The sequence below is a fragment of the Drosophila pseudoobscura genome, chromosome 2 (assembly GCF_009870125.1).
Source record: "Drosophila pseudoobscura strain MV-25-SWS-2005 chromosome 2, UCI_Dpse_MV25, whole genome shotgun sequence".
In the NCBI taxonomy this organism is placed as follows: Eukaryota; Metazoa; Arthropoda; class Insecta; order Diptera; family Drosophilidae; genus Drosophila; species Drosophila pseudoobscura.
Window position 1 is genome coordinate 25,001,210 of NC_046679.1, and position 17,358 is coordinate 25,018,567.

General features: G+C 42.9%; 1 protein-coding gene and 1 long non-coding RNA gene across 2 annotated transcripts in view; one reads left to right on the top strand and one right to left on the bottom strand.

Annotated features, from left to right (window-relative positions):
• Positions 1–6,226, top strand: part of LOC26533586 (uncharacterized) — a 36,823-nt gene extending 30,597 nt beyond the window's left edge. Inside the window, exon 4 of the long non-coding RNA XR_004468495.1 lies at positions 6,187–6,226. This is a non-coding gene — a long non-coding RNA (uncharacterized lncRNA). The remainder of the gene's footprint in view (positions 1–6,186) is intronic.
• Positions 6,227–6,788: 562 nt separating this feature from the next.
• On the bottom strand, positions 6,789–9,405 carry LOC6897749 (uncharacterized; the record flags this gene model as incomplete). Its single annotated transcript, XM_033376418.1, has 3 exons — positions 6,789–6,962; positions 7,017–7,334; positions 8,881–9,405. Coding segments are annotated over 3 exons (1,017 nt in total), but the record flags the coding sequence as incomplete, so codon positions are not given.
• Between the last annotated feature and the right edge of the window lie 7,953 nt (positions 9,406–17,358).

The window sequence follows — 17,358 nt, forward strand, 5'->3', positions numbered from 1 at the left end:
CGAGTGCGCGGCCGCTGGATCGGCGGATTGAACATTCTAAAACAAAATTTAATACAATTTTTGGGGGGCTGCCTTTTGCGAAAATTACATACCCTCAAGCAATCCGATTCGATCCCAACCGATGTGAAATCATTATGAATTGACGGCCAACAGATGGCGTTGACTTCAACCGAAATCCGAGTTTAAGGCGTTTAATTAGCCATGAAGCCAGTCGCAGGCAATCAAAGGCAAAGCGTAACCACAGAATTGAAATTAAGTAAGAATCTAACACAACAGCCAGATACAGATGCAGATACAAGCACAGCCCCCGATGACGGAGCCTGAGAGCCACAGTCTACAATTACAATACAAAGTTTGAAATTATTTCGCATATTCTTACAGAACCGAACCCCTGCACAGAGGCAGAGGCGGAGGCAGAGGCAGAGGCAAGAGCACGGCTAACATGTGAGACGTGACGGGGCGCGGCAGAGTCACAGCCATAGCTGCATTTGTATCTTAGTATCTCTCTCTATCTCTCTCTCTCTATCGGTCTATCTAGAGAGGTATGGCAATTCAAGACGCGTAATTGTTACACCCTGATTACGCGACCGCAGCGAAAAAGCCAAGAGAAATACGTATGTATATGAAAAATTAAAAGCTTATGAGATTTTCGCTTATAACGTGGCAGGTTGGCAACAGATAAAGATTAACTTCCAAATACAATGGACCTCTAGACTCTACCTTACCTTACCGGATTGTTCACATGAGTCGAGGCGAGTCTCCGCCGCCTCCGCCTTCGCATCCGCCTCCTCCTGCGTCGTGCCACTGCAATTGTTGCACAAAGTTTCGCCTTTTCGGGGCGTTGTGCGTGTGACTTAAGAGGCAGACTCTGTTGCATGCTTCGTTGGGTCTCTCCGAAGGTATTTTGCATGACATTCGTATGGGGTGTGGGGGGAGGGAGGAGTGTAGGCCAGTCGGAAGAGTGGGGAATGAAGCCTTTAAGTTGCAGCTAAACTTGATGTAATCATGGGATGCAGAAGGTAACTTGAAGTTGACTCAATGGGAAGTCGCTTTATAATGAATTTCAGAGATTTTCAGTAAAGACTTTCATAGATGAAGATCTCCATTTTCCAAAGACAAGGGGTCTTCTAATTCTTCTTGAAAGGGGAAAGATTCTCTTCTTCCTTAGATATTTTATGTATTGGGGAGTAAAAGATATTCCTATCTGCGAAAGATACTCTTACGGTTACTGGGATTATTTGCATACAGCTCCTGTCATCTTTTACAGGCCATTCCCCTGGTTTTTCTGTAAATCAAACCCTTATCGGTCTTCGATCGCCCCGTTCGAGTACCCCCTAGAGACTATCCATCGATTGTCCCACTAAACGCAAAAGCGAAACAAAAATTGTTCCACTTCGGTGGACAACGACCGAGCAGCAACAACAAAATAATAGTTTAAAGGGGAATTCATTTTGAACGATCATTGTGCTGATTCTACTCATTGAATTCTCTCTATACAGACACCCATACATAGAGTATCTATGTGCGAACGAGTATCTGTATCTATCGAGAGGAAGAGCGACTCGAAGAGAGGGACAACTCGAATGAAATTGAAATTAAGTATTGATTGAGCAGCAATTTGGCTGGAAACTGGAACTGAAACTGGCACTGGCACTGCAACTGTGGAAGAGTGTGGCGAATGATCCGACGAGCTTACCAAATTACAGGCCATGTGGCAACGCCACAACAATCCGTGGAAATTAACGGAAATTAGACAAATCAGCAGCTACCGGCAGAGGCCAGTGGCTCCAAAACTGCAATTAATTATTGGAAATTCATCGTAGAAATGGACTTGACGTCGTGACACATCGTAAAACTGCAAAATTCAGTATTTCAAAGGATATCTTTGTCACTCCCACAAAAGCAACAGTCCCATGAAGCATAGCACAGTCGTTGCATACCCCTTGGACATAGAGATTAAGTCTATTCGATAAAGGATCCCCCATTTAGGGCTACCAATCTCTCGTTGATCGAAAGATACGGCTAGAGATATAATCTGGCAAAAGCAGTGCCTCTTCTTCCCATTCCCCTTCGTTTGTCAAGTTTTATTTTTATTTGCTCATTGCTCAAACACCATCTTCATCATCATCATCATCATCATCATCATCATCAGCAAACAGCAGCAGCATCATCCTCTGCATCGGCGTCTAGTCTGTTCAGATCTGTTGTTGGCCTTCGCCATGTGTCACGGTTTCGCAAGCATTGGCTTTGAAACAAAACCAAAAAAAAAGAGGGGGGAAAAAAGAACACAAAAAGTATCTTTTGTTTGCTTCATGCTCATATACATCTGTATCTGTATCTGCGGATCTGTGTGCTTCTATTTCTGTTTTGCACATTTAACAAATGCATTTGATTTTAACGAGCTTATTTAATGTGCAATATGCGATAAAAATAGGGAAAAAAGTGTTGGGAAAGCTACTCTAAGGAGAGGCAATCGGAGGAGGAAAACTTGAGCAATATTTGAAGTGGGAAATGAGACATGGTGCAATCTAAGAGATACTTTCTGGTGTGAAAATGAACAGGGAAGGGCCTACAATAGATCCCATCTCAGAGACCAAGTTCAAGCACAAAGTGAGGCCGAGGTGACAACATCTGCAAGCCGTCAAGCTCCCATCTGGGGGATGCGGTCACACATTAAAGCTATGCCGGTAGGCCGGGGGCCCCACAGAGCCACCGAGCCACAGAGGAACCAGCAATCAAGTCTCTGCTTAGTCATCGAACTTGGCCTAATGCAAAACACAGCCAACAGCCGACTACCCGACTTGAGGATGACTCAGCCTCAAGACCCAAGGCACAGACCTGGCAAAAAAAAAGAAAAAGATACGAGAAGAAATGTGCTACCAGTTTGGCATCGAGAAGAGCAGAAGATCGAAGACCGAACGGAGAACAGAGAACCCAAGATGATGGCCTGCTGCTGCTGCTGCTGTCCTACTCCACTTCTTCTTTGAGCCAAGATTTCGTTTTGCTTTGCTGTTATGCCCAGTCATGGTTGCCCGCCCTCAACAGGCATTGCCCCTCAGGAGGAATACACAGATACAAATACAAGGCACCTACGGCATGTGTACACTTGTATCTAATGGATGCAGTGCACTGAAAGAAGCCCTAACCTGGTATAAGGGATAAATTCCATCTCCCTAGGAATTCAGATAAAATCTCTTCAAGGAAAGATCTCAGTCCAGCAACAACAGCAAAAAACAACCCTTATCAGAGGAGCACCATTGGATATGCTCGATTAATTTCATGCACACGCTATGCATGTTGTTCTTTCTTTCGCTGTGCGCGTCGTGTGGGAGCAAGGACGTGCTATGGGAGGTGGAAACCCAGAGACAAGATAGCTTTTAGCTCCACTAAGATAGATTTCTCTCAGTGCATTTGGCCACATTCTTGGCCCGTGTATATCTTCGGTGCGAATACGTGTACGTGTACGTGTGCATGTTGCGGTATACGCTCTCAATTAGTTATTCATATAACGTGCTAAGCACAAAAAAATGTAGAAAATAATAAAGAATCAGCACACAGCACTCGTCTCCTCCTGCGAGTGGTACTCCTGCTCCTCTCTCTCTTTCGCTCTCGGGTTGATTAAGACCCGCATCCAGCCGCATTGGCTACTTATGTCTGCAAAGGAGAGGCTCATCCCCATCCCCATCCCCGACCCCAGATACATTCACATCTGTGAGCACATCGCCCCCCATCCGAGGCCGGGAACATTGTGTGCCCGTGTCTGGGCTTTGACAAAACTTTGCATGTCATGTTGTCACTACGGTTCCTTACCCTTTCGCTTCCACACAGACAGACAGACCGAGCGGATCCTTTGAGCCACATTGTTTGCCTACTACTTTGGTTCGGCTCTGGAGCTCTTGGCTTCGCCTGGTGTCTGCCTCCAGCCGGATATTCATAGACATTATAGGCACTTATCGTCGGTTTAGGCTTCACGCCTTTTGTCTCCCAGAGACCCCCAGTTTACTTAGTCTTTCAGCAGCCCTCTCTATCTCTATCTCTCTCCCATGGCCTTGGCAAACAGCGATCTCTCTCCGGTCCGGCGTTGTATCTTTGCACACATTCAAGTTGTCAATGACGGCGGCAATGGAGGCTCATCCTCCATTACACGTGGTAAATGTTTTGTCAAGCTTTAACTTGAGCTGAGAATCAGTCTGCCCAAGGATTCATTGAGTATCTTTAAACTGAAGCAGGAACTGTAAATGTAGACTCCTTTTCGGAGTACATCCTAAGGTACCTGAGGTATCTTACAGATGCATCTACAGATGCCGAGCCATATCTTGGATGTACAACATTTGATATAGATTCTTAAAGGTACAATCTCGAATCTGTCTCGGAAAGTGTGTTCAGTTTTCTATCTTTCGGTTGTTATAACTCTCCTCTCTCACAGAGTGGCTTAGCAGTATGTTTTCAAGTCTGGCATGTACTCAGAGAGAGCTCACAACTACTCTCTCTCTTCTTCCAGCTCCAGACCAGTGAGACTTAGACGTAATGAATCTTAATTTCTTAGTTTCAATTCTGTATCTTTTAGAGTGTAGTTTAGTATCTTGAGCTCGGACTTATGGGTTCCATCGTGTCCATCGCCATTCCTCCTTCAATCGGATCTCCTCTGATCCGAATACTGATTCCCCATCCGCTTTTAACAACTTTATTGTTATCCCCAGCATTTTCAAAGGCTTAGATCGTATTTGGGTCGCGCAGTGGCCTCCATCGGGGGCAGGTGGAGGTCAGGCCCAATCGCGTACGCACACGCACACACCTCCAATATATGGCACAAGCAGAGCAATAAAATTTCATAAATTGCAATCTATGTCAATGGGACACAAAGCGTCCTCTTTGTTTATGGGATACAGCGAGAGCTCAGCTCGTAAAGATACAACTGCTATCCGTAAGATACCGGGGCGATACCGGGGCGTTGCCAGGGCCTGGCGAGGGACAGGAGATGTGTGGCAATAAAAAATCAAAGCTGTAAAAGGTGAACAGCAATCGGTTATTGATTCGGTCTTGCACTAATTGTTTATGGCGATGATAATGGCCAGCCCAGCTGTTTATGGCCAAGAGACCATTGCATAACCGCTGGATTCGACACCAAACAAACTACAAATTACAAAAAATGCTGTAATAATAAGATATTTAATACTTGAAAATAGTGGGCTTTTTCGTTGTTCGCTGGTCAAATCGGTTTGGCATTAACCTTTGGCATTACGCTTTGATATTACACAGACATCCACATACGGATTGGTTATGAAATTATTTATATGTTCAGCCCACGCCTCCGCCTCCGCCTACCAAATGTCAAGTGTATTGCAGCGAGCGAGCGATGGATGGATGGTTGGATGGATGCATGGCCATTGCACCATAGAACCAGCCGAAACTGAAAAGTATCTGACAGATACACACACGTACACATGTCGATGGCTTGACTGGTTGGTTGCATGGCTCTTGCCTAACAAGCGGAAAGCAAAAACATAACAGTAAAGTAAATTAAGTAAAAACCACACGGCAGCAACAGCAACAGCAACAGCAGATACATAGATACAAATGCATTGACTGCAAACCGGACAGAACCAGAGTCTTGGGTTTTGGCTTGCTGGGAGTATATCTTGGTCAAGAGTGTCTCAGAATAGAGAGAGACGGGGACTACAGCTACAGATACAGATACAGATACAAGAGTGGGGAGGGTGGGTAGGGATTGGTGGGAGACTGTCTCGTAACAAAAGTGGCTGACCTCGAGAATACTCGCTTGCGTTAGGAGACCCATAGAAATCACTCATATGTCGTTCCTCTCCCCCCGCCCCCCCCCCCCCCCAAATGTATCTCTGGTATCTGTTACTGCTTCTCTTCTTCGAGAGTCGAGTTCGTATGCCTAAAATTGGTAGCTTGCCGCACTCAAGATTGTTAGTGAGATATTCTTTTGGGGCGTAGAGAGCAGCTAAGTTTTGTTTATCCATCGATTGCGGTTGGTTGATGTCTATGTCGGGATGTTGGGAATTTACGTCAATGGGAATTTCATTAGTGCCTCTTTAGGCCTCTGCACGCCAGACGGGTTTCTGTTTCGAGGGGCTTCGATCACTACATAGAACTACCCATAATCATTATTGGTGCTGTACGAACTCTAGTTTGTATCTTGTTTCTTTCTTCTCTTTGCAGATTTTATTCGAAACACTGACAATAATTCAATCGGACCACAATTGGTAGGTTTATCTTAAATATACAGCAATGAAATCGTTCCTGGAATGCGTTTACAAAGATAGAGTATCTTGGGGCAGAGCGGGATAGAGGGCCAGGAGGTGCCAGCGACGACAAGAATCATGGGTTCGTCCATCGTAAGGGCCAAAAATGTCCTGGGAGCAGGAAAGCACTAGATACTCGTATCGTAAGCACGACAAAGTCAGCCTCCAAGGCATCGAAGGACATGAGGTGGCGTACGTTCTGGCTAAGGAAAGGTGCCAAGAGGCCAAGGTGCCTTGAGGTGGCTAAAAACTGTTGCAGACAAGGAATGTATGATATCGAACAATCTGCAATCTCTGTTCAACATCGGTTGCAAGTGAAAAAAATCTTGCATATAAAAAAGTTCGGATACGAGTACGTTTAATCATTAGTAGCAACGTTTCAAACCGACAACGGGCTTCCGCTGTCCCAAGCCAGGCAGCCATTACATCACCTTTTCGGGTCATTACGGTTTCCTTTCAGTTGAAAAATAAAAAACAAATAACAAGAAATTCTTAATTGCATTTTAAAAATATATTGCATTAGTTGTTCTTTTTAAGTACGAGCAGATCCTCCACATAGGCGAAGCTAACATTCGTATCGAATTGGGGTCTGTTATAGAAGAGCCACTGCATCGACAACAGATAATCTCCGGTCGGAAAGGGCAGTCGCAGTAGCTCGGGCTTCAGATAGAAATCCTTGACAATCTGTGGACCCTGTGGGGGGTCTTAGCACAGATTTGAATCCAAGAATATTGAAATATCACTTACCACATACGGACATGTGTGGTTGATGTTGGAAAATTCCTGGAAAAGATTGAAGACGATACGTATAAACGGATTATTTCTCTTCTGCAAAAATCGGCACACATCGACGGTTCCTTCTAGAAGCCACGGCTGGAAGCCGTTTGCTCTTTTGAAAATCTTGGCATGAAGCGATACATTATTTATCGAATGTAGTACCGTCCCATTCATATTGAGGAGCACCCTTTCCCGACTGACGGCCTTCAGGCGACAGTTATTGAACACAAACGCGGATGCATTGTAGCTCTTGCAGACGAAGTTCGTGAACCTAAAGACGACAGCATCCTGTGGAGTATTTGAGCATTTGAGTCTGAAGCCTCCTGAAGATGTGATATTTACATTAACTTCAAAGTTGGCGGCAAGGAAAATTCCGAAGATAACACCGAAAAGCAGCCTGGACCACATGGTACTGCTGTACCTCAGATTCTGCGACTAAATGATTCCCCAATGCCTAATCGAGTGCCCAGTGGATTTCCGCATGACAGAATCACTAATATACTCCACCTATATCGTTTCTTGTGTCATTTATTTTCAATTAAAAGTGAAGTCATTTTCCATTTCTAATCGATCTGCAGTAGATCCTCCACATATTGGAAACCAACATTTGTATCGATTTGTGGGTTCTTATCAGAGACGCAACAGTTCGGGCTTCAGATAAAAGTCCCTGACGAAATTTTAGGTGTTTTTGCAGGTGTGATTAATGTTGGAAAACTCTGTGAAAAGCCCATACATTATCACAACAAAGGGTACTGAAAGGAATTAAAGTTAACGTCGAATAGCTAAGGCTTACATGCATTTGCCCTTTACAACATCTGGCCATGAATTGAAATATCTTCAGAGGACGGTTTTCGACCACCAACCAGAACTGATTCAAGTTCGTAAACTTGAAGTAGACTGCATCCTGAAATATTTCATCTGTATGTTCTACTTTAAGATACATTTCCTACGTTACGTGCCGAAGTGAACGGCTGGTAATACTCCGAAGAGAGCTCCAATGATCACGTTTGACCACATCGTGCTGAATAGATAGAACATCTATAAATCAGTTGCAATGAGCGCAAAAGAGCGAGAGACTTTGAATACTCGGCGGTAGTGAAAACTCACCCTTTACTAATAAGCCACACTGGGAAAGAGATAGGGAAAAAGTGCTCTTGAGCACGACCTAATGAAGAAACGAGGGGAACGTTGTGAGTTGCTGCGGACACCGCAACTCTACAGTTATACCCGATACTTAGTCAGTATGGCTCTCCTCCGGCAGACGCCGCGAATATTAAACGACACGACACAGAGTGCGTGCGAGAGTCACAGGCTGAGCGTGATTTGTTCCTTTTGGCTATAAAAATTATCCGATCTGATCCAGATCTCTCTATGATCTCTCTATCTTAAAAATTGTGGATGTCAAAGATTTTCGCCCTTTGTGTGGGCGGAAGAGGGCGGGGCGGAGTTTTGAAATATACTTGTGACAGTGACGTATCACAGAAGTCTGGATACAAAATATCGTTGCTCTAGCTCTTATAGTCGCTGAGCACTAGGCACTCATAGGGACTGAAAGACATGCTATCGATGCTGATCAAGAATATATATTTATTTATGGGGTCGGAAACGCTTCCCTCTGGACGTTACACACACCCAATTTCCCTACAATTCCAATATACCCCAATACTCATTTTGAGTATCGGGTATAAAAGGTCTAAAATTGTACAAAACACTGAAAAACTGCACCTAATACATAGGTACATATGTATGCAGTTTATTCGAAAACCCATTATTTCAATCCACAACACATGGATTATTTGCTCTTTAACAGATCCTCTACGAAAGTATAACTAACATTCGTATCAAATTGTGGCTTCTTATCTAAGTACCACTGAATCGTTAATAAATAATCCCCCGTTGGAATGGGAAGGCGCATTAGCTCTGGTCTCAAATAAAAATCCTTGATAATCTGTGGACCCTGTAAAATAAGTTTCAGATGCTGAAGTTTCGAGAAATATCCGCATAATCTTACCACGTAGGGGCATGTGTGATTAATGTTGGTAAACTGTTTGAAGAGCCCATAGACTAGAGCAACAAAGGGTTGATTTGGCTTTCGCAAATACTGGCAGGCATCAAAGGTAACGTCGAAGAGCCAGGGCTTATAGCCGCTTGCCTTTTTGAAAATCTGGGCACGAATTGTTATATCATTGGCCGGAACTAGCATCGTCGCATTCATATTGAGGAGCACTTTGCTGCGACTGACGGCCTTCAGACGACAGTTGTGGAACAAGAGCCAGGATCTGTTGTAGCTCTCGCAGACGAAGTTTGTAAACTTGAAAACGACCGCATCCTGTGAACTCGAATTAGTGCAGGAGCTGTTTCACTGGAGGTGTATGGTTATATTTACATTGGAATCGAATGTAGAAGTAAGAAATATTCCAAGTAGAACACAGAATAACAGCTTGGGCTGCATTGCTTCTAATCGAACGATAAACGAATGCGAATTGAATCCCAGTTAAGCAATATTTTAAGCCAGAGTCCATTCCGCTCTAGTAGCTTTGTTTCTTCAATTTAAATACCATTTGTATACCCTTCTAGTGGGTGGGAACATGTGATGAATCCACAATGAGGAGTGCAATTCCAGTTCAAAAACGATAAATGTTCTTCAAAACGCTTCACAAGGGTATATAGTGCCTCGGTATCAAAAGCTGGGCCTCCCATGCTTAAATGAAAAGTAATTAAAACTGATGTAACCATTTTGATTTTGTTTTAATTATTGCTTCTAACTGATTGTCCGTTTTCGGACACATTAAGCGAACGTAAATAGTACCGGTACTCAGTCTCTATATATCCTAAAAGTATGCAGTCAAACGAGTTCTTCATTCCTCCATTCTGTCTTTATAAATAGACTGACCATAAAACTTTCCGTATCCTTTTCCCTAATTACAATACTTTAGTCCATCTGTTTTCCTTGGACACTTTTGCTTTTGTTAACTTTCATCAATCTTGAATTGTGTCAGAGAAACTACCATTGCCTGCTTGTAGATGCTCTTGTGTTGTACATTTTTTGCTATACAGTTTAAGGGACCATAGTTGAAATCTGAAGAATAAAGAATAAACCAGAATTCACCACGAAATTATTCTCAGTGTATGATCTTCTGGCCTTTGCTGGCCGTTATTCTTGTTGTCTGCATAGTATATTCCTGTACTCGTGTCCTTTGGTGAAAGAGCCGCTCTTGAATTGCGTTGTGTTAACATTTTGCAATGGAAGAAGAATCTGAGACGGGCCCCGATTTGCTGTTTTGCACCTTTCCATCTCCAGTTGGAAGTCTGTTTTAGTTTTCAGTTAGACCTTGAGCCGAGACAAGACGAATAGATCTTAAATTTATTATTAAATAAATTCATTGTTCTTCATTTATTTGCATAGAATAGAAACAAGGGTTTTCCTTATTTGCTCTTCAGGAGATCCTCTATGAACACAAAACTGAAATTCGTATCAGATACTTGACGGTTTTCGAAGAACCACCGAAGCGCTAGCATGTAATCTCCGGTAGGAAAGGGAAGACGCAACAGCTCGGGCTTCAAATAAAAATCCTTGATAATCTGTGGACCCTGTAATCGGATCTTAGATGTTAATTGAAACGATTTTATTAAGTCTCACCGCATAAGGACACGAATGATTAATGTTCGTGAACTCTTTAAACAGCCCAAAAACCAATTTAGCAATTGGGATGTTTTGCGTCCGCATGAACCGACAGGCGTCAAAGGTCACATCGAAGAGCCAAGGCTTATAGCCATTCGCCCGTTTCAAAACTCTCCCATGTATTGTGACACCATGGGCCGGATTTACTAGAGTCGCGTTCAAATTAAGTATCACCTTGTCCCGTCTGACGGCCTTCAAACGACAGTTCTCGAACACGACCCAGGACTTATTGTAGCTCTCGCAAGCAATGTTCGTAAACTTGAAAACGACTGCATCCTGAAAATTGGGGAAATATTATTTTGCCAGTTCAGACTAGGAACTTGCCACATACGTACGCTAACATTGAAGTTAAGTATTAAAAACAGTCCGAGAGGACTGCCGATCAACAAACGGGAAGGCATCGCTCCAGCTCTTGGTTGTCAAATAACATTCGAGAGTCCAACAAGTTTTGTTTTTCTTTCTGCATGAAAGAGTCCATTTACAGTAAGTGATCATTCCACTTAGCTTGAATTACATCCGGCGTACATCGATAGTATCTCAATTGTAGGAAATTGTTGGTACACAATACAAATCTCAAATAAACACCTATCCCTCAATAAAAGCCACCCCGACTACGCAAATTCTAGTATTCCTTGAATCTCCAGGGTTCAGCGGTATTTATCTCCGAGTTTTAGCGCCGTCCGGAGATCCTCCATGAGCGCGAAACTCACATTCGTATCAGATTCGTATCAGAGAATTCATTCCACATGAGTAGCTTTGATTGATCAATTAAAATTTAATTTGAATACCATTCAAGGGGCTATCGAGAGGTGCATCTGTCTGTGTATCCGCTTATCTATCCGTACAACTTCAATGGAAACGGTTCGCAAGGGTATACAGATATCGTAGTGCCTCGGCAACAGAGTCCGTAGTGACATTTGAACTAGCTGTAGGTCAGTGATACCTGCAATCTTCTTAAAAGGGAGATCATGTTTATATTCCACATACAGTACACATATAGTACGATTATCTTATTTATAGAAAATAATTTGCAAATAGTTTGTTGCCCTCCAAACATGTGGACTTATATTGAAATTCTATCCTAAACAAATGCGAATTGAATCCCAATTCTTAACCAGAATTCCTTCTGCATTAGCAGGTTTTTCAATTCAATTGAAATTCCAAATTAGATACCCTTCCAGAGGGTATAAGCGATCGGATCCCAATATACAAATTATAGATCTTCTTCTAATGTGCTTAATCTAAATATAATGCCTCCGCATCAGAAGCTAGGCCTCCTTGACGTGAGTTTCAATGAACCGTTTTAATCATTTATTTATAGAATAACTGGTCCAAAAAGGAGTGTAGAAAATGAAACTTTAAAAGTGAACCAGCCTAATGATTTTTATAGGACCAATATTTAATATATAATAAATAACTTATCTAATAGAACACTGATTTCCATTCCAATTTCGGTATTATTTCAACCAGAGACCGTAACTGCTCTAAGTTTTAAAATAAAAATTGCAGTCTAACAATTATTATCCAATTTTTTATTAATTTGTATTAAAAAAAATTCCAAATAACAAAAAAAAATAACACTTTTATTTTAAAAGTTACACATAGGAGTTAATCCCGTAACTATTATTATTTTAAAAATAAAATTTAAATTGATTATATGTACTTTTTTCAACCAAGTGGAGTACGATCCTTAATATTCGACCTTGAAGGACATGTGATGTATTATAACTAATAGATAATAGATTTAAAATAATAGCTATGGAATAACTCTGATTTGTAACTTTTAAAACTTGACCTGGACTTGCACTGGATATAGTCCTTTTCCGTCTCACTGCCTTTAGGCGACAGGTAACTGTAACCCAAGATTAGTTCTTCGAATTATATTCAATCTGGAAGCATCAAAATTACTCAAAGGTGTGCCAGCACTTACTCTGGATATACATAAGCTCGATGGTGAAACAAATTTAAATCGATATATCGTTGAAATTTTTCGGAAATTGGCATCATTAGAGATATCGTAATCGTTGGATCGTAAGATTAGTCTGTGTATTTTGAGCTGACTTCGAAATTGTTCTCAGGTTGTGTCCTTATCGTACTATTTTCGATGTGCCTTGTCTCCGTTGCCCTGCTAGCCGTTATTCTTGTCATTTGTCCTCAGAGAGGAGGTGTTGGTGAGTGCGCTATTTGGGAGAGGAGGTACTTGGAGGTCGGCAGGTCGGGAGGAACATCAACCGAAAAGGAACTCTTTAATTGGGTAGACTACGATAAGAATTGGTTGCAAATCCATATATTCTTGATATTACAATTTCTTTCCTATTGATCTGAAATGTATGGCAATTCCATTTCGATGATTTGCGTTGGGCACATATATCATCTGTAGACGATCTTCAGTCAGTGCTGATATGAGAACCATTCGCATTCACATGTTCTGGCATTTTTCGAGCTAATATTAGAATCAAAGCCCCACCGATTCATCAACAATTAACGAAGCGATGGGCTCTGGGCTCCAGCATTGAAAACCATTGCCCCAAACAATAGACGGATCGGTGGGGGCTGCTTCTGTTCTGCGGCCGTCGAGGCACATTAAAACCAAAGTTTTATTTAGTTCCTGCTGCATCTGCGGAACACATGTGAGCCCCGGGGCATAATTGAGGGCACTGCCCCATTTTGTTTAGTCTCGGGTTGGTTGGGTTGGGCCTTTGGCCAGTCAGTCGGTGGCGACTCTGCTGTGCCTCCTCTTCTGGCAACCGGACACACTCGCCCGTTGAATTTGAGCTTGAGTTTTTTGACTCCACAAACCATGGCCCATACAAACGACGACATTAGCCCCAAAAAATCAACAACAATGGTACACAAAATGGGCCTACGCATGCGACAATTTGCTGTGGCTTCGCCTCGATCAAAGTTAAGGTAACGAATACGACATATTTTATGCTGTAAATGCTCTTCACAGAATATTTATGCACACCCCGCACTCCCCACTAATGGAGGATTGAGTGATCCTTGCAGGGAAGTCAAATGGACTCCCAGAAACTTAAATAATATTTCCTACGTGTCTGAAGTTTTATCTGAACGAATGACCGATTTGACAGATCTTCTCTGTAAGAAGATATACAACCTTAAAATGGGGTTCTCCCTTGGCAGAATACTCCATTCAAAAGTGATCAATGTCTGGTAACTTCTTCACTTGGTTTTACTTGAATAAAACATTCAGGCACGCCCTGAAGCAAACTCAATTTATACTGCTTATGAAAAAGCCCAAAACGTTGTCCATGTATGAAATATTAATTTCAGCCACACAGAGTATTCTTGGCAATCTTTTGTGTAATTTTTTTTGGGGCTGGTCTTCGGGGCGTGTTCTTTGGCTCCGCGGCTCTACGGCTCTACGGCTGTACGGCTCTGAAGTTCTGGAGTTCTGACTTTTGGTGGGTGTGTACGAATTTAAATTTTTAATATGTAACTCATTTTGAATGCAAATAAAATAATCTTTTGCCCTGGCACGCGAAATGGGTCAGGCCGCAAAAGTGAGCGTGTGCCGGGTCGAGGGATTGATTAAATAGCCCCCCCTCAGACCGAAAACTCCGTGCAGACCATATAGACGGTATTATTAATGAAGAAATTTGACTGTCTGACATTGGCTCGGGTACGGGGAGGTCCGAGGAGGTCCGGGAGGTCTGAGGGGCGTTTTGAGAGCTAATGAAGCGAGAGGCGATTGGAGTTCAGAGATCGGTTTCCGTTGGCGCTCTGATGCCAAAACAATTTGCTTGAAATTGCAGGCAGCAAAACACAGCAGTTGGCCCCAACATGTAATGTATCTGTAAGCGTAACTAACCGATACGTACACACAGATACAAGATACAGAAATTGAAATCAAATTGCCGCCAGAGAGCTGTACGAGTATCTTAGAATGCAAATGCTGCAGTATATTGTTTGCTCTGGCTCCGACTGTGGCTCGGTTGCTTTTCCTTTCATTTGCTTGATTTTTCGCAATTTTCCTGCTGATTTGTGCAAAATTTGTTGCCCCAAGGCGAGCCGATAGAGATAGAGATACATGTTCATGGAGATGGCAGCAGCTGCAGATAGAGATGGAGGCATGCATGTCACAAGCAAACAGTTACAAATTGCCACTCGGTGGCCACAAGAATGTGCCATGGATAAGTCAATAACTATTATTAACGAAAACTGACATTGTCGGAGGCTGTACCGCCGCGACGGAGTCCGTACTCTAGGTCCAGATGCAGATACTGATGCTCTGATACTCCGATATACAATTTCAATTGGCGTTGATTCGTATCTTTTGGCTGGTCTGCGGAGCGAAAGTGCATCTCGGGCCTTATCGATATTGAAATTTTAATGAACTGAAAATTTTGCGTGTCGAATTGTCGAATAGTTCGCACTGTGGCACCGTGATAATTGCCCAGATATTGTACAATGATACGAGTGTACCACTAAAAAAAAACCAAGATTGTAGCTCTGCCTCTTGCTGCTGCTCTGATTGGAAAGGCAACAACGAAAGACAAAGACCAAATACCAAATACCAAAAACCAAAAACCCAAAACCGAAACGGAGATGGAGACCAAGACCCAAGTCGAGACTTCACTTCACACTTCACTTTCCATTTGGTTGTTTTTCTTGGCCACGCTTGAGAAATATTTCAATTAATGCAATCAAAGAAATGAGCTGGCCAAAACCCACACACACAACACAAGGCTAAAAATAGAGTTTCAATATGCATTTTCAATCATTTTTTCTTGGCATCTATAGAAATATTTATCTTTCCCCCCCCCCCCCCCCCCCCCCTTTCCTTTGGCGATCTCCATGTTCGATTCTGGTTCCAAAAATAGTTTTCGATTTGCACACAAAATGCACTTGAAAGCGTGTTCATTGCAATTTATTTGTTTTTACTGTTTAATGTTTTTCCCGATTGAAGTCGTTGATCTTAACCTTGTTGAAGAGGTTTTTTTGAAGCAGGCATAGGAATATCTTGGGAAGTTCTCAAGACAGAACTATTTAACAAACTTTCCTTGTTGGAAGCCCTAATAAAGGGAGGTAAAGGTATACCTTATCTATCTGTTCTCAAAATGTACTAGGAATGAAAAGCTCTTAATTGATATAAATAGTAAAGAAACAGATTGTGCAAGGAATGTATTGGCTTATCTTTAGGAAAAAGTTCATCGTGCATCTCTTGGAACAATCGGAATACTTTGGCGTACACAGACTTGTATCATCTCGGAGACCGTTCGATTGTCAGGCGGCCATCCGACTGTCGTTGCACAACACTGGACAAGTGAAAACGTCAGATGAAATGCTTGGTGGCATGGAATGCTCTCTGGCATGCCATGCCATGGCATGTCGTCTGATGTATCTCTGATAGTCGTATCTGCTGGATACATATTACAATTGAAGCGCATTTATTTATGAGACAGCCCACAACCCACGACATGAACTGGAATGAAAATGGAGAGGGGGGATGGGCACGGGTATGGGTATGGGGACTCGGTTTGAGTGAGTTTGACTGATGGCTGCACATCGGCGACCACAAAACAAACGGCGACACTTTCAATTGCACGCCTCCAACTCGGATTCGGATGCGGATCGGGGCTTGGACCGAGACCTGGTCGCACTTTCTCGGTGTCACACGGACTAGGCTTTGATTTGTTTTCCCGCTGCTTTTCTCGCTCACTTTTTATGGCTTCTTTTGGCGCAACAATTTGAATGTCATTAGTGTCACTGGCCGGCAGCTAACGGAGCTTGACACCCATCTCCACCTCCGCCTCCAGAAGACCCAACCGGTGACGGTGACGGCGACGGTGACGGCGATGATGTGCCTCCCACCTCCAACCCACTTAGTGATTTTTCTTTTTCACACTTCACGAGTGCGAGCGATGTGAACGAGTTCGTGTTTGGGTTCGGCTTCGGGTAATACAATTTTAATCTAAAGTCACGTTAAACATTTATTACAATGCCACTTTTCACCTGGTCAACACATCCAGATCCACGGCCAAATCGGTCTCCGACTTTTGGATGGTGTTCCACTTTTGCTTTTTCGTTACCGAATCGGAGAGTGTCGCCAGCTCCAGAGGGAGAGAGGGAGAGAGAGAGGCAGATCATTAACGTGCACTCCTCTCTTATCTAAGCGGCGACTACAGTTATTATTTGTTTTACTTCTTCTTCCTATTTCGGTGCTGAGTAAGTAGGTAGTTTCCCCACTAAAAAGTACTCAAAACCACTAAAAACAGACCCGACCCATTGTTCTGGAACATACTCGCAGTAGAGCTCTATTATAATCTTGGCTCTGCCTAGATTTCATTTGCCTGATAAGTTAATACGGGGCCTGGTCTGGCCCGGCCCGGCCTGGTCTGCCTTTGCTCTGGCCCCTCTTTCGATCGAAATCCCTGATAAATATTTAATTAGACATTTTGCTCTAACAGAACGCTTCGGTTATTGTTTGTTCGTCGGTCGGCAGACAATGATCGTCTCCTCCTCCAACTCCGAACAACAGCAGAGTTTTGTTTGTTTTCGCATTAGGCGTTGGCAAACAATGAGTGGAGGAGCGCAGGGAGCTTCCAGTTATGATAGAGTGCTCTGGGATTATGGTAATTTAGAACAGAGATGGGAGATAGGGTCAAT